Raw genomic sequence first — 27581 nt, 5'->3', positions numbered from 1 at the left:
ATACAAATTAGACAACACAAATTACAAACAAAAGGAATCTTACATCCAGTAGAAGAATATAATCCTAGACTTTTAACATAAATAATTTCTAAAACTAAGGAACATCTAATCTTTAAAAGAAAGCAATGTGATGAGGGCCAGTGCTGTGGCACAGTGGGTAAAGCCACCACCTGCAGTGCCAGCATCCCATACAGGCATCAGTTCAGGTCCCTGATGCTCCACTTATGATCCAGCTCCCTGCTGATGGCCTGGGAAAGCAGTGGAAAATGGCCCAAGTTCTTGGGCCCCTGCACCCGCGTGGGAGACCCAGAAGAAGCTCTTGGCTCCTGGCTTCAGATCGGCCCAGCTCCAGCCACTGCGGCCAATTGGCAAGTGAAACAGCAGGTGAAAGACCTCCCTCTCTCTCTCTGCCTCTCCTTCTCTCTCTGTGTAACTCTTTAAAATAAATAAATAAATCTTTTTTAAAAAATACACACTTAACTACAAAACACTACCAGAAGAAATTAAAGATGATCTAAATAAATGGAAACATATCCCATATACACAGACAAGGATACTAAATATTGTCAACATCAAAACTACCCAACTCAAAGCAATCTACACATTCATCAGAATACCTAATAAAATTATGAAATTCTGCAGAAATGGAAAAGCTGATTCTCAAATTCATAATATATTAGAAAGGATCTGAGCAGCTGAACCTAAACAATAAAAACTTAAAGCACCTGACAGTTTCAAAAATCACCAAAGTTACAGAAAATTATGTTACTGGCATGTAGACATTTATGCCAGTGGAACAGAACTGAGAGTTTAGAAACAGACTCAAATGGCTGATTTTCAACAAAAAAGTACCAATGAGGAAAGAAGAATTTCTCTAACAGATGGTGGTTAAACAAATGAAATTGTGCATGTCAAAGAAGAGCTGGGTTCCTACTCACACTATATACAAATACCTAAAATGGATCAACAACTTAAAAGAGTTAAATCACAAAACTCAGAATAGATGGAATAATCATGATGGATTTGGCAATGGATTCTTTTTTTTTTTTTTTTTGGACAGGCAGAGTGGACAGTGAGAGAGAGAGACAGAGAGGAAAGGTCTTCCTTTTTGCCATTGGTTCACCCTCCAATGGCCGCTGCGGCCGGCGCATCTCGCTGATCCGAAGCCAGGAGCCAGGTGCTTCTCCTGGTCTCCCATGCGGGTGGCAGGGCCCAAGGACTTGGGCCATCCTCCACTGCACTCCTGGGCCACAGCAGAGAGCTGGCCTGGAAGAGGGGCAACCAGGATAGAATCCGGCACCCCAACCGGGACTAGAACCCAGGGAGCCAGCGCCGCAGCCAGAGGATTAGCCTAGTGAGCCTCGGTGCCGGCCAGCAATGGATTCTTAAGATATAAGACAAAAAACATGAGAAACAAAAGATAAAATGGTCTTTAACAAAATTAAATCTTTTGTGTATCAAAGGACATTACCAAAGTGAAAGTACAACTTATAGAATGATGTAAAATATCTGAAAATTGTATCTGGTAAAAGTTTAATGTCTATTGTAAGAACCCCAACACAACAAAAAAGATCATCAAATTTAAAAAGGGGCAAAGAACTCAAGTTAACGTTTTTCAAAAGATGACATGCAAATAGCCAAAAAGCAGGAGAAAACATGCTGATCAACATTAGCATATTACTATATTTTCTTACTTTCTCTACAGCTGTGGCATTTGACACCTTAATCCTTGATCGACTGCCCCTCCCAGAGCCAACTAATTTCTACGGACATGTCATTCTGCAACTACACCTTTGATAAATAAATCAATCCAGAGTCTACACATCCACTTGTAGCTATAAAACTTTTACACACAAAGCCAATATACCTCTGGCCCTAATGCACCTGAGAGCAGCCAACCTTGTGGCACAGTGAGTTAAGCTGCCACCTAGCATTCCAGCATGCCATATGGGTGCCAGTTTGAGTCCACTTCTGATCCAGCTCCTCACTAATATGCGTAGGAAAGCAGTGGAAGACGGCCCAAGTCCTTCAGCCCCTGCACCCACGTGGGAGACCTGGAGAAAGCTCCTGGCTCCTGGATCCAGATCGGCGCAGCTCTGGCCATTGCAGCCAATTGGGGAGTGAACCAGCAGATGGAAGACCTCTCTCTCACTGCATCTCCTCACTCTAACTTACAAATTAATAAATAAATCGTAAAAAAAAAGAAAGAAAAGAAATGAAGGGTAAGTGGAAATAAAGCCCACTAGTTAATTAGTAGTGACACTGTACACATAAAAATGTTAAGGTATCAAAAAAGTGCTTTATTTTAAATTTTTTTATTGTTTTTAAATTATCCAGCACACTGGCTTCAAATATGCAATGTGTGTGAAGATTCTTGGCACAATGTGATGTGTAAGCTTTTTTATATTATATTTCACTAAGGTCTGTAAAGTTATCCAACATAAAACATTTTAACAAAAATTGAGGAAAGCTCTATTTGTATTAAATAATCAGGTAGCTCTTGTGTTGCTTCTTCAGATCCAGAAGGTTTACTGCTATGTCAGTAGTCCCACCCTCACTTCAGATTTCCCTTTGATCACTTTTAGTATTCTTCCCACCTGCACCAGTGTTTCTAATCCACTTTTTACAATCCTCCTCTATACAAGAAACAGGAACTCTTTTCATTTTATGTATTAAACTATTGCTTTCTACTAATATTCTCCTTCTACCAATCCTCATATGCTCAAAAAACTAAGAGATTATGATAAACATCAACTGTTATAAAGGCAAAAACTGTAGGTATTTGGCCAGTGACAGATACTCTGTTCTATCAGTACTGCTTTATTCAGTCATTGTTAATATTTCAACCTGTACCAGCAATACAAAATTATCCACACAGATCATACAGACTTTTTTTTTTATGAACCACTTAAAAATTACCTTCGATCTTTTGTTTGGCGTATATGCTTTTGCATTGCTAAATATCAATCGGATATCTTTGCAAAATTCCAAAGGGCTGTCATAATTTCCCGCTTCTAGAGTTTCCCTTACTGTTCCAAAATCCATTGGAGTATCTATAATATCTCGGTAGTCCTAGGTTTTAAGAATAATAATTAGTTCATAGATTTATTTTCCACTCTTACAAATGCAAATGTATCTGCTCTCTAAAAATATATGAAATGAGGAAGAAAAAAGAGCATGTAGGTCTTAAGATTCATTAATAATGTTTAAAAAGAAGCCCAAACACAAAAGACAAAAAGAAACAAAATACACCAAAATATTAACGTCTATCTCTCAGTAGTGGGATATGGCACAGTTTTTTTGATTTTCTGCTTTATACTCTTCAGAAACTTCCAAGCTTCCTACAATAAATCTCTGCTGCTATAATCAAACTATTTTTCGGTCATCTTCCAATTCCTTTATTTGAGGAGTAAAAACATATACTTTTACCCAATTTATAGTTTTTCTGGTAGTGCACCTACAAAGATAATAATGATGTAGAAACCTCCCATTTTTACTTAAAACTCTTTAAGTTCTTAGATTTGTTGCAACAATGTCTGTTAAATTACAGAAAACCATATAAAATTATTTCTACAGCTAAATTAGTAAATAAATAAAATTAACAGAAAATCTAAACATTTTTTAAAAGTTTAAAATAATTCTAACCCAAACTCCTCACCACATAGCAAGAAAAGCCCCCAGCAGTGGAAACTTACTGGATATTCAACCAAATCAACAGGTTGTCTAAATGGTTCAGAGTCTTCACACTGAAAAATTAAGTTCACTAGTTCCTTACACTGTCTCTTCCAGTTGCTTTCAACACAGTTTGTAGCTTTGCTGCTCCTTTTTTTCCAATCATGGACCTAAAAATATATCCATAATATTGAAAATGTTTTCAGTCTTAGGAAATTCACACTGTAAGACAAGACTGGTAAAAATGTAACTCAGCTTCTCTCTTCTTTATTGTGTACTAAGAATTATGGCTATTTTAGATTGTCTTTGCGGTTGGAAAAATCTATTTTTTCACACAATAATGTCACAGATTTTGCTCTATTTTTCCAGAATCAAAATTTTAAAACTTGTCATTTAATATGTTTTAATATAACTTGCCAGTCCCAGAAAAAAACTTAAGATTAGCTAAGAATAGTATTCTTTTGGGGCACATTATCCACCAACTCTTTCCCAAGTATATAAAGCTTATCTTGACATAGTATGAAGGATTACATGTGATGATGTGAAAGATTAATGGTTCCACCAAAGATGTCCACATTGCAATTATCACAGCCTAAGACTATGTTACCTTACAGGGAAAGAGGTCCTTTGAAGATTTAGTTAAGGGTTCATATGGCCTTAGGGGTGGAAGTTTATCCTGGATGAACTGCACGGGCAGAAGGATCAGAATGAAGGACTGGAAATGCTACACGGCTCACTTCAAGTTGGAAGAAGAGAACCTATAGCCAAGGACCTGAGAAAGCTAGATGCTAGAAAAGGAGAGCTCCCCCATCTAGAGGTTCTGGCCATGCCAACATGATGATTTTGACCCAGGAAGATTCATGTCAAATATCAAATCTACATAACTGCACAGTAATACATGTTAAATATTTAAGCAATCAACTAAATGTGTCTTTTGCTACAGCAAACAAAGCAAACATATAGATATTAAGTACTTGGGAGCTTCTTTAAAAATGAAACTGACAAATCAGATGATATTATTTCAGATATAACTTTCTAATGTTATTTGTACTAAGCATATTGTGAAAATTAGTATTTGATACAAAAGCTTAATTGTCAAGAGCATTTGGATGAAATTTAAAATGAGCTGTGTTAAATGTTTTAAGTATTTCCATATGAATAGCCTTTACTTTTAATTAACCTACTACATTAGCACTTAGGAGTTAAACTTATAATCACCCAATGTCCTAAATTTATTCCTACAAATTCTGCCCGTTTTCACCCCTCAATCTTATCTTCTCAACAAATCTGCAATTTTAAACTAGGTTCAGTCACCAAATGCTGGTTAAGTTTCCCTTCACAAGGTCTCATCATTTTTCTTTCCTCTCAATTTCAGGCAAACACTATCCCTGACTAGGTTTCCAATCTTCAAACCACATTCTTGTACTAAACCTTAACTCATCTCTAATACCCTGGGGTTTCTGATGTAATCGCCAGACACAGCCACATGTTCACTCCAACATTCAACCTCAACACCAGTTGGGCCACTGCCCTTAACTAACCCACGGGGCACAGTTAAATACACATGTCGAATTTAGTTTTGTCTTTGCTCTAATAGCCACTATTTTTTAAAATTTTCTCATTTCATCTCAGAAAATACAGTTCAAATCTCTACTTTTCCACTAAATCTTTCCTATATCTCTCTTCTTAGTGATACTTCTCATAAAATATTCAGCATTTGCATAACTACTACTTTTCCAAGAAAAAAAAAAAAAAAACGAAAATATTTTAAAACAAAGAGTAAGCAAACCACAGAAGTCAAGCAATGCAGTGACTTACTCTCCTTCTTCCAGAAGATGTTTTAGGGAGATCACTATCATCCTAGGAATAAAATCAGAGCACTTTCATTGTCAGCCTTCTCAACAGAAATAAAATGATCTTCTTTAAAAAGTATATGAAAACATCTGGCCTTATCAATGTTGGAACGTCATTAGCAAAATCTCAAAAAGACTATCAGATAATCTTTGTGACAGCCAGGCATCAAAACACACTGTGATTCTTAAAAAACCTTTTTCACATCCACTAAGAAAATGCACTAATACCAAAACTCAAAATTATTATTATAAAGAGTCACTTTGTGCATTTCCTAATACAACAAGCAAAAGGAGCTTTTGTGTTTTACCTTTAACCATAAAACCCCAGAAACACGCAGTCTCCTATAGTTCCTGAATTTGATGTTCAACACATTTTCTTACTCCCCATTTCACTTACTAGTATATGTGATTTTATTCCACCAAAAAAATTTTTTGAGCCTGCTATATATTAGGAGCTTGTGGAGACTGACCATAAATTCTTTTTGAAAAACATCCTATAATCACATACCACAGCCTTGTTCTGTATAAAGTGAAATTACACACTACTGTTATTTGCCCATGTACTTAAACTTCAGTACTACATCAAGTAAAAGATGTCTGGCACTTTGAGCATGGTCAATTTCCTTAACTTCTAATAATGATTAAAAATAACAGATGCTGGTTTTATAAAAAATAAAATAAAAAGTACCTTTTATAAAAAAGGTACTTTTATAAATCTTGCACTTGCTAAAATCTGGAAAGAGAACATATTCCACATCTAAAACTATTATTTAGATATAGTTTAGCTGATATCAATTATCACCAGAACAAATTTCCTCATATTTGATACAGGTAACTTAATAAATACATGTTATAAAATTTCAAATTTACATAGTTCATTGGAATAGAGCAAAAATTGGCAAAGTCACCCACATTTTTTGTCATTTTTAAATTATCAGTTGAAATTAACAAAAATGATTATAAAATTGACAAAACTTCATACCAAATCCTCAGCATTTTGCTCATCACTTTCAGACATGTTAGAAAGTTCTGAGATATTTGTACAGTCTTGATTCCTAGAAGAACAAATTGCCACATTAATGGTATCGTATGCAGATATACTTACAGTTGCAAAGGACTCAAACCACACATTAACACACAAAAAAGTATACAACCCATGCATGCATATTTCAAACAGAAATACCAAGTTTTGACCCAGACCTCCTCTGTGTAAAAAACTGGCCATCTTGGCCCACCCATATGAGAGACCTGGATAGAGTTCCAGAATCCCGGCTTTGGCACAGACCTGTAACAGCTATTGTGGCAATTTGGGGAGTGAATCAGCTGACTGAAGATATTTTATCTCTCTGCCTTTTAAATAAATGAGAAATCCTTTGAAACAGAAACAGGCAAACTTAAATCCTAAATAAGAATCTTGAATACTTTTTTTACAGTTAAGTATGTACAGAAATCAGCTGGCAATCCAGAAATAACCCATGTATGGCCTCAACTGAATATATTGATAAATTTTACCAAGTATCATCACTATCAATATTCATAAGATAAGTATCAGGAAAATGATTAATTCAAGATAACAGAAATAGAAGAAAAAATTAAGTAGAAACTTCACTATACATATAGAAGCAGAAATTCCTCAAGTAGGAATTATCTACTCATGAAGGAGATAAAAGTAGGCATGTGATTTTCTGAAGCAGAAAAGGTGAATTTGGAGGTAATTTAGTAATTTAATCCTAGGAAAAAAATCAATCCAAGAAAGTTGACAGTAATCAGTTTCCTCCAGTTTTTAGACAAGCTGAATATGACAGTACTGTTTCATAAATAATTTTCTTTCAAAGAATTTTTATAGCTACATAAAAAGGGCACCTAAGGACATATAGCCAAACTCATTAATTCTAAAGGACACTGAATCTGAGTCATTCACCTAATGTTTGAGACAATGCTTGCTAGAACAAACTGGGTTAATACTTGGGTTTCAATTTCAAGATCACTTTTCACTCTATTCCAAATTGATTTCTCACTGCAAGAAAATATATGAAATATTCATATACATGTATAATACTTCCATGGGCTGTAATTCAAAAATAGATTAAAGCTCAATCTAATCATGAGAAAATAAACCAACATGAAGTATATTCTACAAGTAACCAAACAACATTCCTAAAAATGATGGAGTTTGTGAATTGAGTTCCCAATTCTAGCCCCAGCCCAGCCCCAGCCATCATAGGCATTCAGTAAATTAGCACCCTATGTCTCTCCTGCTTCTCAAATAAATGCATATTTTTTTGGTTGTGGGGTCATAAAAAAGGGAAGACCAAGGAACAGACTGAAAAAGACTAAGGAAACAAAACAATAAATGCAATGGGGATTCTGGATTAGATGCTGAAACACAAAAGACCCTGTTGTAAACACCAGTGAAATCCAAATAAATTCTTTGCTCCAGTCAACAGTTTTATGCAAAGACTGAAGTTTTTAACATTTCTTTTTTTTGGAGGGGGGAGGACAGGCACAGTTAGAGAGAGACAGAGAGACAGAGAGAGAGAGAGAGGTCTTCCTTCCATTGGTTTACCCCCCAAGTGGCTGCTACGGCAAGCACGCTGCGCTGATCCGAAGCCAGGAACCAGGTGCTTCCTCCTGGTCTCCCATGCGGGTGCAGGGCCCAAGCACTTGGGCCATCCTCCACTGCGTTCCCGGACCACAGCAGAGAGCTGGACTGGAAGAGGAGCAACTGGGACAGAACCGGCACCCCAACCGGGACTAGACCCCGGGATGCAGGCGCCACAGGCGGAGGATTAGCCTAGTGAGCCACAGGGCTGGCTAAGTTTTTAACATTTTTAAGAATATACATCATGTTTTTCTAGGGGGACACTAAATAAAGGGTATATAGCAACTCTTTGTAGTATGAAATTACTTTAAAAAGCACAAAAAATGAATTTATCATCTTCCATTTCTTTCCTGAAATTAGTCATAATAAGCATGTAAAGAAATGTCACCTACTGTAAAACATTAAACAGGTTAAATTCAGTGTAAAAACTAACAACTAGATGTTTATAAGAGCGCACACAGTCACTTTCACTCTACATCTGTGAGCCTACTTACTTGATAAACTTTAAAAGTTGATCAGTTATCTTCTTAGCTGATCTTGCGATTACACTCTCAGGTTCATTAAATGTTCTGGCATTATGTTCTATGTATCTGACTTCCCAAATTAATGCTGACAGTCTCCTTCAAAATAGAGTAGGTAATTCAGGGATTAGAAAATGAAGACAGAAACCAAGTTTACAAAAGCAGCACATTACTGAAACCAGCATGACATAATAAAAACAAATCGTAAGTGCGAAGTTGTAATACATAATCCAATGCTATAGACTTGATCATACTCATTAGCAATCACACTGCACATGGAACTGCAGGAAATAATTTAAGGACCAAAGTCATAACAGATCATTTAATCACATACAGAAGACCAAGAAAGTAATCCTCTTTCATACTACCTATACTCAGTGAAGAAAATGTGTTAAAAGCCACAAACCCTAGAAGAGTCAATCTCACCGTAAACTACAAGGTGCTTTCTCATTCCAACATGGTATCCGATTACAGCAGTAAGATACTGTGGACACAAGAACCCTTCTTGGGGCCAGCACTGCGGCACAGGTAGTTAAGCCGCTGACACCAGCATCCCATATCAGAGTAGTGGGTAGGGGTCCCAATCACCCTAATTCTGACCCAACTTCCTTCTTAAAGTGCCTAGGAAGGTAGTGGAAGATGGACCAAGTAATTTAATTAGGTCCCTGCTACTCATGTGGGGAATCAAGATGGAGTTCTTAGCTCCTGACTTCAGCCTAACCCAGATCTGTTACAACCATTTGGAGTGTGAACCTGCAGATGAAAGATCTCTCTCACCCTCTCTCATGCCTTTCCCTGTCACTCTTTCAAATAAACAAATCTTAAAAACAAAACAAAACAAAAAAAAAACTTTCTTGTAAAGGTAATTTCTCAAAGTAGCTGAATTACAAAAATTTATCAATTATAAGCATCATTAAGAATAGGAAATTTTATATTGCTAGCATTCTAGAAGCTGAAGATAATAATGCCTTTGGGGAATCAATCCTTCATCAAACTCCAACTAATTAATTTTTATTTTTAATTAAACAGCTAAATACAAGTTTTAACACAGAAACTATCAAGGGCCAGTGTTGTGGCACAGCAGGTAAAGTCGCCATGTGTGACACCAGCATCCCATAATGGCACCAGCTACAGTCCCAGCAGCTCTACTGCAGCTCTAGCTCCCTGCTAATGGGCCTAGGAAAGCAGCAGCAGATGGCTCAAGTGACTGGAACCCTTCCACACACTTGGGAGACCTGGAAGAAGCTCCTGGCTTCAGCCTACCCCAGCTCTGGCTGTTGTGGCCATCTAGGCCGTGAACCAGTGGATGGAAGATCTTTGTCTCTCCCTCTCTTTCCCTCCCCACCCCTCCCTTTCTCTCTCAAGTAAATAAATCTTTAAGCAATTTTTTTAAACAATCTGTTTACTAAAGATTGAGAATTGAAATACAGTATTTAATGTTATTCTTGGTAACAATCTCTCCCACCCATCGGCATCTACACAATATTATAACGAATAAAGAGAATGAAACAAGTGCTGATCAGTCCTCTGCTCCACTAACATCACCCCCATCAACCACCATCTCTGTCTGCCTCACATGGAAGGCCCAACAGCTTTTTAACTATTTTAAAAGAAAATTTCTACTAACCTGTAAAACCGATTAGCAAGCCTCATTCGAATTGTGTAAAGATCAGTTGGATAAGCTACTACAGTACAGTATTTCGGGTATGTGCACAGATCAACAGGGCCTGCAAAAGCTGCTGCTATATCTGTTAGGGAGCATAGAAAAGTTTATCAACAAATTCATTATATCTCTACAAATCATTGATAAGACAGAACTATGTTTAAAATTACAGGATAAATCAAAATTTAACAAGCAAGAATTAAGGAACACAGTTTCAATTGTGCTATTTAAAGTGTATTCCTAAAAATCTGAAAACGAAACTTCTCACCCTAAAAACACTTACCAAGATTCAAAAGTTGATCTATACCACTGATAATTCGGTCACATTCTTCATCTCTCGATTTCTGACCCCATTCACCATCTTGTGGTTTATAGAGCAATTTCTCTAGTTCATCTGATGTAACTGAAATACTGGCTCCTAACTCTTCAGGTGGATCAACTACGAATCCCATTTGAAAAGAACAGAAAAGGGAGGGGAGGGGAAATCAATCCAAAAAGCATATATGTTGTATTGAGATTCAATTTTCAAACCTCAAGAATGAAGTTATCACCACAGTTAAACACAACAGTTCAAATGCGCAATTCTTTCAGTTATAGATCTACATCATCAAATTGCTTAAATTCAGGTATAATCATAATTTACCTATTCTAATAAAATTAGCATCATCATAGGATAGTCTATTTCTTCAAAAAGAAAAACTTAACCCAGAAGCATCTGAAAACACAAACCAAATGGCAGCATTGGTTTTAAAATCTACATACGGCCGAAATTAATTTCTGTAAAGTTCAGACAAAATAGGTAAAATAATCCCAACATTTGACAAACAGCTAATTTTCTCAACTTTTTTAAAGCATAAACAAAAGCAAGTTTTGTTTTGTTTTGTTTTTTAACTTATTTGACAGGCAGAGTTAGACAGTGAGAGAGAGAGAGACAGAAAGGTCTTCCTTCCGTTGGTTCACTCCCCAAATGGCCGCTACGGCCGGTGTGCTGCGCCGATCTGAAGCCAGGAGCCAGGTGCTTCCTCCTGGTCTCTCATGTGGGTGCAGGGCCCAAGCACTTGAGCCATCCTCCACTGCCCTCCCGGGCCACAGCAGAGAGCTGGACTGAAGAGGAGCAACCGGGACCAGAACCGGGCGCCCACATGGGATTCTGGCACCACAGGCAGAGGATTAGCCAAGTCAGCCATGGCGCCGGCCCCAAGAAAGTTTTATTTTTAAGAGGTCTCTGTCTTGAATATTTACTTATCTATTTAAGAGAGAAGAGGACACACGCTCCTATTTTCTGGTTCACTCCTCACACGCCCCCAACAGCCAGGGTTAAACTGGGAGTGGTGCCTGGGCCAAAGCTGAAAGCCAGGAACTCATTCCAGATCTTCCCTGTGTACGGCAGGAACCCAGTTACTTGAGCCATCATTTGTGCTTCCCAGGATCTCTCTGCATTAGCACAAAGCTGGGGTCAGGAACCAAAGCCAGGCATCAAACCAGGGCACTTCAATATTGGATGCAGGCGTCTTTAAATGATGTCTTAACTGCCAGGCCAAACGCCTATCCTCAAGTTTTTATAACTCCAAAGAGAAAAGAAAATCCAAGTTAGCTCAAAGTATTTTATCTAATTATGAGTTCTAACACAGAACAAAATGTTAACTCAAAGTACTTTTGCAAGGAGGAGCTAGAACATTGAGAAGAACATCATTATGGCAGCTTATATACTAAATGGTACAGGGAATGCCTATGGGTGCCTTCCCAAAAGCAACTTACCAGTTAAGACTTCACAAAGTTTCAGCTGCTTAATTACATTACAAATGCTCATGAAGTTCAAAGGTTTTGATTTACTACAATTCTTATCCAGCCTTGTTTCTGAGGAATGGATTTTTTAAATGTAAACAGTAAATGATTCCTAACAGCTTATAACTCATATTGTTACAAAGAAAATGATTTTCAAATTTATTTTCTGCCTGGACATAAAAGAAATAGGAGAGAAGACAGTCTGTCATCCTAAGGTGGAGGTATTTTATGGGCAAGCATTTGATTCAGTGGTTAGGAAGCCTACATCCTGTACCAGAGTACCTAGGTTCAACTCCAGGCTCTGCTTCCCAACTCAGCTTCCTATTAATGTGCACCCTGGGAGGCAGCAGGTGATGGCCCAAGGAGTTAGGTCTCTGCCATCCATGGATGGAGTTTCAGGACCCAGCCCAGACTATCGCTACTGTATTCCCTGGGGGAAAGGGGACAAAAAGTAACAGCTCAAGTAGCTGGGCCCCTGCCCCCTACTTCAGAGAACTGACTGTTGTAGATATTTAGACAGTGAAACAGTGGGTGGAAGATCTTTATGTCTGTCTCCACCTTTCAAATGAAAAATAAATTTGGAAAATAAAGTGCAGTTATAAAAAAATTATTTGAAAAAAATCCTTATTCCTAAAACAAAGCTAGACATATATACGGAGATAGAATACAAAAAACAAAACATTAAAAAAAAAAAAACAGCTCAGTCCCTGGGACGGACATAGCAGAATCTCACAGAGTAAACACTTCGTGTATCTTAAAATAAAGACTGTGGAAAGACAAGAGTTCTACAGATGAATAAACACTAGTGATGAAGAACTGGAGGCAAGAAATATGAACTGCCCTTTCAGAAAGCTTACCAGAGGAGATAACAAAATGTTCAATAAAACTGAATAAAAGGTACGAGACAAATTCTAACATAAAGGGAAAAAGGAGGTGATGAGCTACATGTAAACAATAAGCCCTGCAGAAGGTAACAGAGTGGGCCAGCAAGCACTGGAGGACAAGCTGGCTGCCCACCAGACCAGACGTCTACTTCTCACAGGAAAGAAACAGACAAGCCACAGCAGGACAGCTGGGTAAATCAGAGAAGACAGATCCCTGTCAAGTCGGGGCTGTATCTTCAACAAAGAATAAGGCTAACAGAATAAGGACGAAGAAAAGGAAGTGAAGACTACATGAGGGAGGTAAGACCTCGGGCTACATGAACAGTGATAGTAAGCTAAGACGGAGGCAGAATCAACCCAGAATCTGAGGTCAGGAGTCAGAGAACGCTGTTGTCTTGCTCTGGTAAAGCACATCACTGCTGTGGTAAGCTGAACACACAGATGCTCCATGTGCATAGGCTAGATAAAAGACTGAGAATATAAACCTGACATATTTTCATTAGTTAACAAATATATACCATTATCAGGAATTGGCTCCATATCCCACGGGCTAAGTTTTTCAATTTCAGTATTGTCCCACCTATTCAAAAAAACAAAAACAAAATTCTAATTAGCCTTTCATGAAAACTAACTCAGAATACTAGCTAGGAATTTATCATAAAAATAAAAGGATTAAAAAACATGAAAACCACCTCAATGCAGCAAATAAATTTTAAATACTAACACTAAATGCTTTCTGAAGTGTTAATATGCATATCAAGACTCAGAACAAAATCAGGAATCATGTGTGGACTGTCACCAAAGTAAGTGAATAGCTAACTCAAAGTACGAAGAGTTGGAATGCAATGCTTCACAAAGTGGACTTTAAACCACAGCCAATGGAAAAGCATAAAAATGTACTGTCTGCTCCTAACTATGACTCCAACAGTATTAGGTAAAGTAAACATTAGGAGCCTACAAAAACAGTCTCGGATAAGCAAGCAGAACCTGAACCAGAGGGAACTACAGACTGAGAATCCCTAACTGAAAATCTGAAATCCAAAATCAGAAACTTTCGGAGCACTGACATGAGGACACAGTAGAAAATTGCCCATCTGATCTCATGTGACAAATAGCAGTTAAAAGTCAGGTACAGGGTGGGTGAGTATTTAAGCCAAGTTTTTAAAATGCTCATATTCTCCATCAGAATACCTAGAGTCAATTCAGCTATAGCTACTGACTCCAGCATTTTTTTTTCAAAGTTTGATCCCAATTCTTTTTTTTTTTTTTTTTAAGATTTATTATTTATTTCAAAGGCAGAGTTACAGAAAGGCAGAGGCAGAGAGAGAGATCTTCCATCCACTGGTTTACTTCCCAAATGGCCGCAATGGCCAGAGCTGGGGCAATCCAAAGCCAGGAGCCAGGAGCTTCCTCCGGGTCTCCCACACAGGTGCAGGGGCCCAAGGACTTGGGCCATCTCCTATTGCTTTCCCAGGCCCATAGCAGAGAGCTAAATCAGAAGTGGAGCAGCCGGGACACAAACCAGGGCACATATGGGATGCCAGCACTGCAGGCAGTGGCTTTACTGGCTACACTACAGCACCAGCCACTCCAGCTTCTTGATAATACAGAAACCCTGTCGGGTCTGGATTAAGTTCCAATATTCCAGCTTTGGTCTGGCCCAGCCCCTATCATTGTTAGCATTTGGGAGCGTGAACCAATGGATACAAACACTCTGGTTGTGTCTGTGTATCTGCCTCTTGAGTTTTTCAAAAGCCCACTAAAAATATCGAATAAAATCCCTTTAGTTTGGGGCCAGAGCTGCGGCATAGCGGGTAAAGCCACTGCCTGCTAGCATCCCATATGGGCACCGGTTCAAGACCCCGCTGCTTCACTTCCAATCCAGCTCTCTGCTATGGCCTGAAAAAGTAGTGGAAGATGGCCCAAGTCCTTGGGCCACTGCACCCATGTAGGAGACCCAGAGGAAGCTCCTAGCTTCAGATCTGCACAGTTCCAGCCATTGTAGCCATCTGGGGAGTGAACGATCCGATTAAAGACCTCTCTCTCTGCCCTTGCGTCTAACTCTGCCTAACAATTAAAATAAATCTTTAAAAAAAAAAAAAAAAAAACCTTAAAAAAAAATCCCTTCAGCTTAATATTAATATTGTATAAAATTACCTTCAGTTTAATTGTGTAAGGTTTATGTGAAATACAAATGAATTCTGTGTTTAGACCTGGGAAGCACCCCCAAAACATCTCCTTATATATATGAAAATTCTTCCCTCCCCCCCATATCCCCCCAAAAAAATCAAATTTGAAACACACTTCTGATTCCAAGCAATTCAGAAAAAGGATACTCAATCTATACTGGTGAATAGAAAACAAACAGGTCCATAGCTGAGATATTTCACAGGTCAGACCAACATGACTCATAGACAAAAGTGTAGATATTTAAACCGAAATACATCAGTATTTCACCACACTGAGCTACTTAAAGAGGATGAGTTTTATCTGTTACCAACCTAACAATGTAACACTGGAAATGGCTATCAGGATACTGTGGTTGATATGGCTCTTGACTTAACACCGTTCCAAACCACCAAGCATCATCAATAATAGAACGGAATCTGTCGCCTGTAAGAGAAGATCAAGTATGAGGTTTCCACTATTTGCTACCATTCAATATTTTCTTTATCTACAGAAAACCATATGATAAAACAGAAATCAAAATATACTTGTATTTTAAAATGAGTCATCTTTCTACATATCCCAAAAACCTTTGACGATAAAAACAGATGTAGAAAAGATAAAATGCTGCACTCAGCAGCTTACTAACAGCAAAAAGCCATGCAATGTAACAAAATGGTTTTTGACTAGGTTCCATTATTAAGTGGATTCATAACCCTACTCCAAAATAAACCATATGACATTTCACAACATGAAGAACCAAGTTTCTAAAAAACTCAGAAATGTCTTAAACAACTTGTCCTATCAATATATCTGCATAATATATAAAGCACTTATCAAAAATACATAGCAGGGGCTGGCGCTGTGGCGAAGTGGGTAAAGCCACCACCTGCAGTGCCGGCATCCCTTATGGGCACTGGTTCGAGACTGCTGTTCCACTTCCAATCCAGCTATGGTCTGGGAAAGTAGAAGATGGCCCAAGTCCTTGGGCCCCTGCACCCACGTCGGAGGCCTAGAAGAAGCTCCTGGCTTTGGATAAACACAGCTCTGGCCATTGTGGCCGTCTGAGAAGTGAACTAGCAGATGAAAGACACCTCTCTGTCTGTCTGTCTCTCTCTCTCTCCCTGCCTCTGCCTCTCTGTAAGTCTGCCTTTCAAATAAAATAAGTAAATCTTTAAAAAAAATACATAACCGTTCCCAAAAAAAAGAAAATGCAGTTAACAAAGTTATGATTAAAGTTGTTCTGGCCGGCGCCGTGGCTTAACAGGCTAATCCTCCGCCTTGCGGCGCCGGCACACCGGGTTCTAGTCCCGGTTGGGGCGCCAGATTCTATCCCGGTTGCCCCTCTTCCAGGCCAGCTCTCTGCTATGGCCCGGGAGTGCAGTGGAGGATGGCCCAAGTCCCTGGGCCCTGCACCCCATGGGAGACCAGGAGAAGCACCTGGCTCCTGGCTTCGGATCAGCGAGATACGCCGGCCGCGGCGGCCATTGGAGGGTGAACCAACGGCAAAAAGGAAGACCTTTCTCTCTGTCTCTCTCTCACTGTCCACTCTGCCTGTCAAAAAAAAAAAAAAAAAAAAAAGTTGTTCTATGTAAATACTCTTGCCTCCATAAATGTTTCCCAATTCTTAAGATCATAGTCTCAATGTACCCACAAAACATTTGTTTTATTATTTAATATAATTAAATATCCATATATGCTAATGTCTCAGCCTAATATAAAAGCATGCAAGCAGATATTACAAGTGATTTTAGACCAACCAACAGAAAACTGAGTGGTTTTATGGATTTCTCAATGTGTTCTAAAGCTATACACCATACTTTGAGTAAGGAATAAAGTGCATTTGATCCCTATGTCACATATATTACAAAAAGCAGCACAGGGACCAGTGGTGTAGCACAGAAGATTAGGCTGCTGCCTACAACACGGGCATCCCACGAGAGTGCAAGTACAAGTCTTAGCTGCTCCACTTCCCATCCAATATCCTGCCAATGCACCTGGGAAAGCAGCAGAGGATGGCACAGGTCCTCAGACTCCTGCACTCATGTGGAAGACTTGGATGGAGTTCCAGGATCCTGGCTTCGGCCTGGCCCAACCCTAGCTGTTGTAGCTATTCGAAGGAATGAACCCTTTCTCTCTGTAATTCTTTCAAATAAACAAATCTTAAAAAAAAAAAAAAAAGACTGCTATAATACCTGTATAACTATATATCTTTTCTTTCCCTTTCATCTTACAACTTCAAAACAAAACCAATTAAAACGAAAAAGCCACTTAATCAACATTAATATTCTTTTAGTACTGACAGTTCTTAAGCAGTTTCACAGAAATATAAATCAAAAGCTGCATTTTATTTCCAAGACAGATCCCTTATACACATACACACACACACACACACACTTGAAAGGCTGAGTAACAGGGAAAGAGGGAGGAATGAGCAAAAAAAGGGAGCGAGGGGAATGGAGGAAGGGAGAGAGGAGAGAGGAGAGAGAAATGAGCGTTGAGAATATCTATCAATATATCCGTTGGTTCATTCCCCCAAATGGCTGTGACAGCCAGAGCTGGACTAGGTCAAAACCAGGAGCATGATATTCCACCCAGGTCTCCCACAGGGGTAACAGGGACCCAAACACTAGGGCCATCATATGCTGCCTTCCCTGGTTCATTAGCTGCAAGCTGGAAGGGAAGCAGAGCAGCAGAACCCACACCAGTACCAATACGGGAAGCAGGTGTCACAAACAGTGGCCTCACCGGCTGCATACATTATGCCAACCCCAGCTTATTTCTTAATGGAATTCTTCTCAAGTCATCCCATTACGATATCAAGGTTAAATGTTTTGGTATATTGGGACTTTTTAAGTGTGAAATTTGACATCATTCATCAGTCTTCTGATTATTTTAAAACCTAGAATAATTGCAAAAATTAAAGATAATTATATGGGGATGTATGAAAGGAAATAATAAATCTTTTCTAGCCTAAACAACAGAAAACCTAAGAATAGAAGAAAAGCTGACAGACTAAAAGCCTACACAGAGTCTCTGGGCTAGCACTGTGGCATAGCTGGTTAAGCTGCCACCTGCGATGACAGCACTGGTTTGAGTCCCAGCTGCTTCACTTCTGATCCAGCCTGCAGCTAATGCACCTGGGAAAGCAGCAGTGGATAGCAGAAAACAGTGACTCAATTACTTGGTACCCCTGCCACTCCAGTGAGGAACCCAGATGGAGTCCAAGGCTCCTGGCTTTGGCCTGGCCCAGTCCTGGCTGTTGTGACCATTTGGAAAGTGAACCAGCCAATGGAGGATACTTCTTTCTCTCTCTCTCTCTCTGTTACTCTGCCTTTCATATAAATAAATCTTTAGAAGAAAAAAGAATCAGTGAATATCACATCCTAAGTGATTTATATTCACTTAGAAGTTTACATGTTTGTATACTCTAGAATTCACAACCAAAAAATTAGAGCAATGAGATTAGTTTTAAGGCTATATAAAACTCAATAAGAACAGACTTACAAGACTGCCAATTCCTTTGTCTTGCTTCATCATAAAATTGACGCAATACAAGAAAGTCAATAACATCTGGCATATCATGGTATCTAAACAAAAATAAAACATTAAATTCTCTACATAGCAAGGTACAGTATATAGCAACACTGTCCAATAAAAAAAAAGGAAACCATATAGGTAGATTTTTATTTTCAACTAGCCAATTTTAAAAAGAAACAAATAATATTAATATTATTTTAACCCCATATTCCCTAAGTACCATTACGATATGTAAATATAAAATGAGAAATTTTACGTGTTTTTTATGCCAAGTCTTCAAAAACGTAGTGCACTGAAAACAGAACCTATTTGACTCAGCCGCATTTTAAGTGTTTCACAGTCACATATGGCCGATAGTTACCATAACTGGCAGCACAAGTCTAACGAATGATTTACTCTAACAATCTCCCAAAAGCAAGGGTTGAAAACAACTTCACACAGGTCAAAATTCTCCAGAAAGGTGGCACGGAGCACAGCATGCTGTGCCACCCCTGTGCTGCTTCCTATAGGTTCCCTTCCACCAGAAGCTCCACTCACATCTGCGGCCCTCCACAGGGCTCTACAGGTACCTATCAGCAAGATGTAACCTCTAGAACAGTAATACATACCTAATAGAGAAAGCTTTGTCCGTAAGTTTTCCACTTGCTGGATCTATAAAAGCTAGTTTGAGGCAACACAGTGTAGGTGGTCCAACCTCATATCGTATTCCAACTATTTTGACCAATTCTTGATCCTTTATCAGAAATTTTTAAAAAGTGGTTAAAACAAAGCAATTTTTCAATAATTAAATCTTCCACCTATTGCTATATTAAGCAAACTCACAATTTAAGCTTTCAGACCAGCAACAAGTTTAATTTACCATTAAGTAAAATCATGCTTGTTTATCTCTACTTTCTGTGAAAACAGGTATTTTAAATATTCTAATAAAAGGAATATACTTACTTTAAAAAGTCACTTTACTTTTTTTAGAAAATACACCACAAAAGTCTAAGAATGAAGACACAAGTCACAAATCACCTCAGTATCTATAAAGACAACCACTGATAACAATGTGACGTAATAATGTCCTCTGGCATTCTTCTCTTCATGTAATACATTTTCAGTTATATATAAATTTGTTTTATGCAATCAAAATGGGTAAGAATTTTTATATTCAAAATCCAATTACTAATTTTCTACCTAGTTCATTCAGTAACAAATACTTACTGAATAATCCACCACCTCCTATAACCTAGTAGGGATAAGGATAGTGAACAAAACAAAATCCCTTCTCGGAAAGAGTACCCATTAAATGAATTTGCCCTAATGAGCCTTCTTCCCAGCCCATTTTCAGAGTACTAGGAATACAGTAGACTATTCATACTTGTATTCATTAAACAAGCACTTTATTCTTATCAAAAAGTACCAAATGCTCAAGTAAGCACACTTGAGTCTCATTATTCATGGAAGTAACACTGCATAAAGTTGCCTAAAATACTAAATTAGACTAAGTAAAACAGGGTAAGGTTCCTAACATGACTGATCACGGCCACAACATTATCATCAATCAAAGAATACATAACCTGGCTTATATGCATTTTGTTTAAAAGCACCTCATTTAATGTATGCTGCAGATTCATTGGTAATGACTCACATCCAACAGCACCGTAAATCAGCCCCAAACTAAGCCTGCCTAACACACGTATCTTCCCCTTCAGTACATCACAGACAGGCTCCTTGAGCTTAGAACACCAGACACCACACGTCAGCACTACGCTTAAGAGGCATCTTAAAAAGCAAATTCATCCCTAAAAAGGCAGGAAAATGGAAAACACAGTACTAAAGAGATCACAAGAAGGACAACCGCTCACAGAACAACAGCTGAAACAAGAAGGCAGACAGTCACCTTACTCAGCCTCGTTTAGAAACGCTCATCGGGCAGCACAAGTCACTTGCCGTTCTGCACAAGCCCAGAAGAAAGCTGCTGAATGTTTACTTGAGGCATACCAAGGAACTTACACCACGTAAGCAATCCACAAGCAGAAGAATGAGGACTGACTACTCAGGAACCCAGTAACAAATGAAACACGTAAGTAAAACAGAAATGTACGTAACGTATATGTAAAGCCAACCCTACAGAAGCACAGCCATTAAGCTGAATACAGCTAAACTGTTTAAAATAATTTGCAATTTTTCATTTTTTAAGTTACAGCAAGTATCAAAAATGTATTAAAGTATAAATAATAAAATAAAATTCACTGATAATGCTATCCCACAGATGAATCAACTCCAGCATTTTGATACTTTCCTTTTTCTTGACTACAAATATCATTTAAAATTCTACTATAAAATCAACACTCAAAAAATCAACAGTCTTTGTATCTTTGTATACATAAACAATGCCATGGCCAAGAAAGACTTTTTAATATCAGTCCCATTCACAGTAGCTGCAAAAAATTTTTAATACCCTGGGGTAAATTTGACCAAGGATGTGAAAGATCTCTACAATAAAAATTATAAAACATTAAGGAAAGAAATAGAAGATGATACAAAAAATGGGAAAACCTTACAGGTTCATGGATTGTAAGAATGAATATTATCAATATGTTCAAGGCAATTTATAGATTCAATGCAATCTCAATCAAAACACCAAAGACACTCCTCTCAGATCTGAAAAAATAGACCCTAAAATTTATACAGAATCACAAGAGACCTAGATTATCTAAAGCAATCCTAAATGATAAAAATAAAGCTGGAGGCATCATAATCCCAGATTGCAAGAGGTATTACAGGACACTTATAATCAAAACAGCCTGATAATGGCACAACCACTGACATGTCGACCAATGGAACAGACCCTAGAAATTTACCCACCAACTAATCTTTTACAAAAGAGCTAAAATCACTCCTTAGAGAAAGGATAGTCTCTTCAGTAAACAGTGTTGGGAATATTGGATATCTGCATGTAGAAGTACGAAACAAGACCCCCTACCTTACACCCTATTAAAAAAAAATCAACTCACAATGGATCAGGGATCTACATCTAAGACTGCAACCATCAAATTACTAGAGGAAAATATCAAGGAAACTCTTTAAGACTTTGACATATGCAAAGACTTTCCAGGTAAGACCCCAGATGCACAGGCAATAAAGATAAAAATAGACAAGAGGGATTACATCAAGCTAAGAAGCTTCTGCACGGCAAAGGACATACTCAACAGCAATAGACAGAATGGGAAAAAATATTTGCAAATTATATAGCTGATAAAGGATTAATATCCAGGATATAAGCAACTCAAGAAACTCAACAACAAAATAAGCATTCCTGTTAAGAAATGGGGCAACAATACGAACAGGTATTTTTCAAAGGATGAAATACAAATGGCCAACAGAAATCTGAAGACACTCAGGATCACTAGCTATCAGGCAAATGCAAATAAAAACCACAATGAGATTTCACCTCACCCCAGCTAGAATGGTTATCATTCACAGGCCAGTGTTGTGATGTAACGGGTTAAGCCACTGCCTGCAATGCTGACACTCCATGTGGGCGCTAGTTAGAGTTCCGGCTGCTCCACTTCCCATCCAGCTCCCTGCTAATGTACCTGGGAACACAGCAGATGACGTCCCAAGGGCTTGGGCCCCTGTACTCAAATGGGAGACCCAGAAGCAGCTCAGGGCTCCTGGCTTTGGATTGGCCCAGCCCTGGCCATTGCAGAAATTTGGGAATTGAACCAGCAGATGGAAGATTTCTCCCTATCGCTCTGTAACTGACTTCCAAAAGAAATAAACAAGGGGCCAGTGCTGTGGTGCAGCAGGCTAACGCCTTGGCCTGAAGCGCCAGCATCCCATATGGGCGCCAGTTCTAGTCCCAGCTGATTCTCTTCTGATCCAGCTCTCTGCTGTGGCCTGGGATAGCAGTAGAAGATCGCCCAAGTCTTTGGGTCCCTGCACCCGCGTGGGAGACCTGGAAGAAGCTCCTGGCTCCTGGCTTCAGATCAGCGCAGCTCCAGCAGTTGCAGCCATCTGGGGAGTGAACCATCAGATGGAAGACCTCTCTCTCTCTAACTCTGACTTTCAAATAAATAAATAAATTATTAAAAAAAATTTTTAAAAGAAGAGAGAGAGAAAGAGATCTCTAAAAAAAGAAACAAAGTATGTCCTATCATTATCAAAATTTAAAAAAAATAAGTAGGAGGGTGGGAGGGAGGGACGGTAGGTTGGGAAGTATCACTATACTCTTAAAAGTGTATATACGAAACACATGAAGTTTGTTCTCTTTATACATTTAAGATTTTATTTTGTTTATTTGAAAGCCAGAGTTACAGAGAGAAGAGAGGGAAAGATCCTCTGTATGCTGGTTCACTCCCCAAAACTTTAACAGCCTGGGCTGGACCAGGCCAAAACCAGGAGTCAGGCGCTTCTTCCAGATCTCCCATGTGGTGTAAGGACCCAAGGACTTGGGTGATCTTCCACTGCCTTCCCAGGTGCATTAGCAGGGAGCTAGACTGGAAGCCGAGCAGATGGGACCCAAACCAGTGCCCATATGGGATGCTGGTACTGCGGGCAAGGGCTTAACCAATTACACCACAATACCAGCTTCTCCCTTATATAAATTTTTTTTAATTTAAAAATTGTTATAACAAACAGCAATTTGCATCCCACTTTCTTTCCTAGTAATACACTGTGAAACTGTATCTACCATTCATTCAACAATATTATACATACATACATATACATATATACATATGTATACAAAGTGTGGACCTCTTCATGCAGCTGATCAGCAATTTGAATAATTGCTGGCAAAACAAAATCTTCGCTATTCACTAATATGTGGTATTTTCTTTCTTAAACTAAAACGTAAAAAATTAAGTATTGGAAAGCTAAAGTTATTTCCTTATTTTATGATACATGAGGTCAAACTTTCATTCTAATTTTTATTTATATTTTTAATGTTTTATTTTGTTTATTTTTTAAAGAGGCTGAGAGACATAAGAAGCTCCTATCCAACTTTTCATTACTGATAGGCACTCACCAGCTCCAGACCAAGCCCAGGAGACAAACCCAGGAGCCTGACCCAGGTCTCATACATGGTGGCAGGAATACAACCGCAGGGTCTGCATTAGCAGAGAGCTGGAGTAGGAATCAGAGCATGGTACTGTACACAGGGACTCCTATTTGGAACACAAGCCTCTAGACTGCTCAGCCACTGTCCCTATTTTCTTTTTTTGAAAGCTTTCATTTCTTCTGAAAATCTGTCTTGGCTGTAACTATTTCTAAGACTGACAGAGGCAGGTGTTTGCCACAGTGGTTAAGAAGCCACTTGGGGAGCTTGTATACACCCCTAACCAGAATGCTTGCATTGACTCCTGGCTCCACTCCCAGTCCCACCTTTCTGCTAATGCGCAGCCTGAGAGGCAGTGGTGATGGCGCAACTACTTGGGTCCCTACCACTCAAGTAGAAAACCTGGACTGAGCTGGCAGTACTCTATCTGTTACAGGCATCTGAGGATCAAACCAATGGATGGGAGACCCCTCCAACTTTCTGTGTGTGTATGTGTGTGTGTACGCACGCACAAGTGAGGGGGAGGGAGGGAAGGAAGGAAATATGAGAGAGACTAGCTTTAAAATAAACTTACAATAAATAAACTTTTTAGAAAGATTAACAAATAAATTTATGAAGGTACTTCTAAAAATTCACAGAAAATGAAATTTTAAGATCTGGAATTATTCTGGTGCCAAGAGAAAAAATTTTAAACCATGGAGCTTTTTCATAGTACATCAATCATTTTCTACCTAAGAAAAAAAAAGCTTTTTGTACCAACAGACTTTTGTCCACCAAAATAAACCCACATCTTTAATTATGGTTTTCCATGAACTTTCTGACTTAGTCTCATGTATAGTGCCACACACTGGCTTCCTGAGAGCCTCCAGATTGCCACATTTAACCTTTTACACATCAATCAGCAACGTAAAAACTGCATACCCATCGACAAATACGCCATCCCACTGGATCTTAAGGCTTGGCAGCTTATAGCAGGACTGTTTTATTTAAAAGTAGGAAAGAGAGAAACTAAGTATGATCTCAGAGGCAGGAAGGAGTTCGGCCTAGGGATTAAGACAGCATCCCAGAGAACATAGCCTATCAGGTAAAAGCCTCTGCCTGCAATGCAGGGATCCGTATGGGCACTGTTTCGTGTTCCAGCTGCTCTGCTTCTAATCCAGCTCCCTGCTTATGGATTGGGAAAAGCAGAAGATGGCCCAACCCTATATCCACATGGGAGATCGAGATGTAGTGCCCGACTTTAGCTTGACACAGCCCTGGCCATTGCAGCCATTAGGGAGTGAACCAGTGGGTGACAGGTAGCTCTGTCTCTCCCTCTCTGTAGCTCTGATATTCAAATAAATAAATAAATCTTAAAATCTGCACCCCAGAGGGGAGTTATCAGGGTTCAGTGGAAGCACTGTCTCTGCCTCTCAGCCTCTCAAATTAAATAAGTAAAAACCAAAGAAATGTGTTTCTAAGATGTTTTGAAATGGATTCATAACTAAGTTATTGAGATATGAGAGTAATTTTTTTAAATTCATGGAAAATGGAATTTAAAAATAAGTTTACTTTGCTGTGAAAAAACCTGAAATCCAGACATAGATTGTTCAAGATGAGCATTTTACAAATCCGGTGATGTTTAATAGTTTACTAATACCATCATCGTACTCTTGCATATGCTACTGATTCAATGATTCTACACCATTATCCTACCCGAAGATCCATTTTTCTCCATGGCTCCTTGTTAGGGTTTAGTTCATAAATGTTGTTTCTTCTGACAGCTTCAATATAAGCTTCATGACCCTGTCGAAAATATATTACCTACAAAAGGGAAGTATAGGTTCCAAAATTAATAGAAACCTAAAGAGCAATACAAAGTTTGTTTCTTGATCCACACTGATATTTTTAACTTTCATTATTCTCACCTCATCACCCATCTGAGGAACGAAAGGAGACTTTCGAAGTGCTGTGTCGGTTATCCACACTGGAGGATGAAATTCATATAAATGCTCCATATTTGCTAGCTCTGCTGGAGTCATTCTACGCAAATTCTGCCAAAACAAAGAGAACAAAATGTTTCGTATAGAGAGTGTTTGGGGCTAGCACTGTGGCCCAGCAGGTTAAGCTGTCTCTGGCAATGCCAGCATCTGATATGAGCACCAGTTCCAGTGCAAGCTGTTCCACCTCTAATCCAGCTCCTCGCTAACACTCCTGGAAAAGCAGCAGAATGACCTAAGTACTTGGGCCCCTGCCACCCACCTGGGAGACCTAGACAGAGTTGCAGGTTCCTGGCTTGGCTTGGCCCAGCCCAAGCCACTACAACCATTTGAAGAGTGAACCAGCATATGGAAGATCACTTTGTGTATCTCTCCATCTTTCTTTATAACTCTGCCTTTCAAGTAAGTAAATAAATCTAAAAAAAACAAAAACAAAAACAAAAAAAAAAACAAAACAGCCAGTATCCAGTGCTTAACTGAAAAACAAATAAAACTTTACAATTCGGAATGCCTATTTATTTTTAACATTTATTTATTTATATTTGCAAGGCAGCACATCAAAGATAGAGAGCGCTTTCATCTGCTGGTTCACTGCCAAAATGGCTCCAACAGTCAGGGCTCAGCCAGGCCAAAACCAGAAACAGGAACTCCATCAGGGTCACTCACACAAGTGGTAACTGCCCAAGTACTTGGGCCATCTTCCACTTCCTTCCCAGACACATTAGCAGTGAACTGGACTGGAAGCAGAGTAGCTTGGACTAGAAACGGCACTCCCACACAGGATGCTTGTGTGAGCTGCAGCTTAGCCCACTGAGCCAATATGCCAGCACCAGAATGACTATTTTTCCACATGGATGTCCTATGGTTTATGTTTCCAATAATTAGTTTTTAACCAACAAAGACATCTGGTTCCATAACACACATTTGAGTATATTACTTTTCTTTTTTTTTGAAAGAATTATTTGAGAATTAGGAAAATCTTTCATTCACTGGTTCATTCCCTAAATGGACCCAGTGGGACTTCCAAAGGCCATATGGGATGATGGCACTTCAAGAAGGGGACCCAGTGGGACTTCCAAAGGCCATATGGGATGATGGCACTTCAAGGTGGTGATTTAACCTGCTGAGCCACAGTACTAGCCCCCAGGATATTATTTTTTTTTTTATTTGACAGAGTTAGACAGTGAGAGAGACAGAGAGAAAGGTTTCCCTTCCGTTGGTTCACCCCCCAAATGGCTGCCACGGCCAGAGCTACAATGATCTGAAGCCAGGAGCCAGGTGCTTCCTCCTGGTCTCCCATGCGGGTGCAGGGGCCCAAGGACTTGGGCCATCCTCCACTGCCTTCCTGGGCCACATCAGAGAGCTGGACTAGAAGAGAACAACCGGGACTAGAACCCGGCACCCATATGGGATTGTGGCGCCACAGGCGGAGGATTAACCAAGTGAGCCACGGCGCCGGCCCCAGGATATTACTGCTAAGAGCATTGCAGACCTACCTGGACCCTTTCTAGCATCATCTCCACATTTTCTAGTAGGTTCTTCATGCCATTTTCCACACCATGGTAGGGGGCTAATTACCAACCTGACTCCTCTCCCACATATAGCCTATTGTGGTGAACACTCTATTCTGCAACAAGTGTCTCTTGATCTGAGGTTCTGAAACTAGTGATTCTAAAACGTGACCACAAACTCCTTGATTGTCCTCCAATCCCCTTCGAGAGGTGGATGTTATGGCCTGTCCTCCTGATAGGAGCAGGACTCAGAAGCATCATGTGCAATTTTAAAAGTGAGCCATAAAAGGCAATGGAGCACTTCCTTGCTTATTCTGGACCTCTCACTCTGAGGAAAGTCAAAGTTCACGTCGTGAGG

General features: G+C 39.2%; 1 protein-coding gene across 2 annotated transcripts in view; it reads right to left on the bottom strand.

Moving 5' to 3' along the window:
• The window catches only part of BRWD1 (bromodomain and WD repeat domain containing 1), a 113476-nt gene that overhangs the window by 8486 nt on the left and 77409 nt on the right, over positions 1 to 27581 (bottom strand). For both annotated transcript variants that reach the window (XM_062204926.1, XM_062204934.1), the window contains 13 exons: positions 25641 to 25766; positions 25429 to 25536; positions 19295 to 19419; positions 18654 to 18736; positions 15482 to 15593; positions 13499 to 13560; positions 10595 to 10750; positions 10276 to 10396; positions 8622 to 8747; positions 6508 to 6580; positions 5491 to 5532; positions 3696 to 3842; positions 2920 to 3072 (listed from right to left, as the gene is read on the bottom strand). In XM_062204926.1, coding sequence (XP_062060910.1) covers positions 2920 to 3072; positions 3696 to 3842; positions 5491 to 5532; positions 6508 to 6580; positions 8622 to 8747; positions 10276 to 10396; positions 10595 to 10750; positions 13499 to 13560; positions 15482 to 15593; positions 18654 to 18736; positions 19295 to 19419; positions 25429 to 25536; positions 25641 to 25766 — 1434 coding nt within the window. The remainder of the gene's footprint in view (positions 1 to 2919; positions 3073 to 3695; positions 3843 to 5490; positions 5533 to 6507; positions 6581 to 8621; positions 8748 to 10275; positions 10397 to 10594; positions 10751 to 13498; positions 13561 to 15481; positions 15594 to 18653; positions 18737 to 19294; positions 19420 to 25428; positions 25537 to 25640; positions 25767 to 27581) is intronic.

Source organism: Lepus europaeus, chromosome 2, assembly GCF_033115175.1.
Source record: "Lepus europaeus isolate LE1 chromosome 2, mLepTim1.pri, whole genome shotgun sequence".
Classification (NCBI taxonomy): Eukaryota; Metazoa; Chordata; class Mammalia; order Lagomorpha; family Leporidae; genus Lepus; species Lepus europaeus.
The sequence above is the reverse complement of the archived record's forward strand: the minus strand, read 5'-3'. Positions and strand labels throughout refer to the sequence as shown.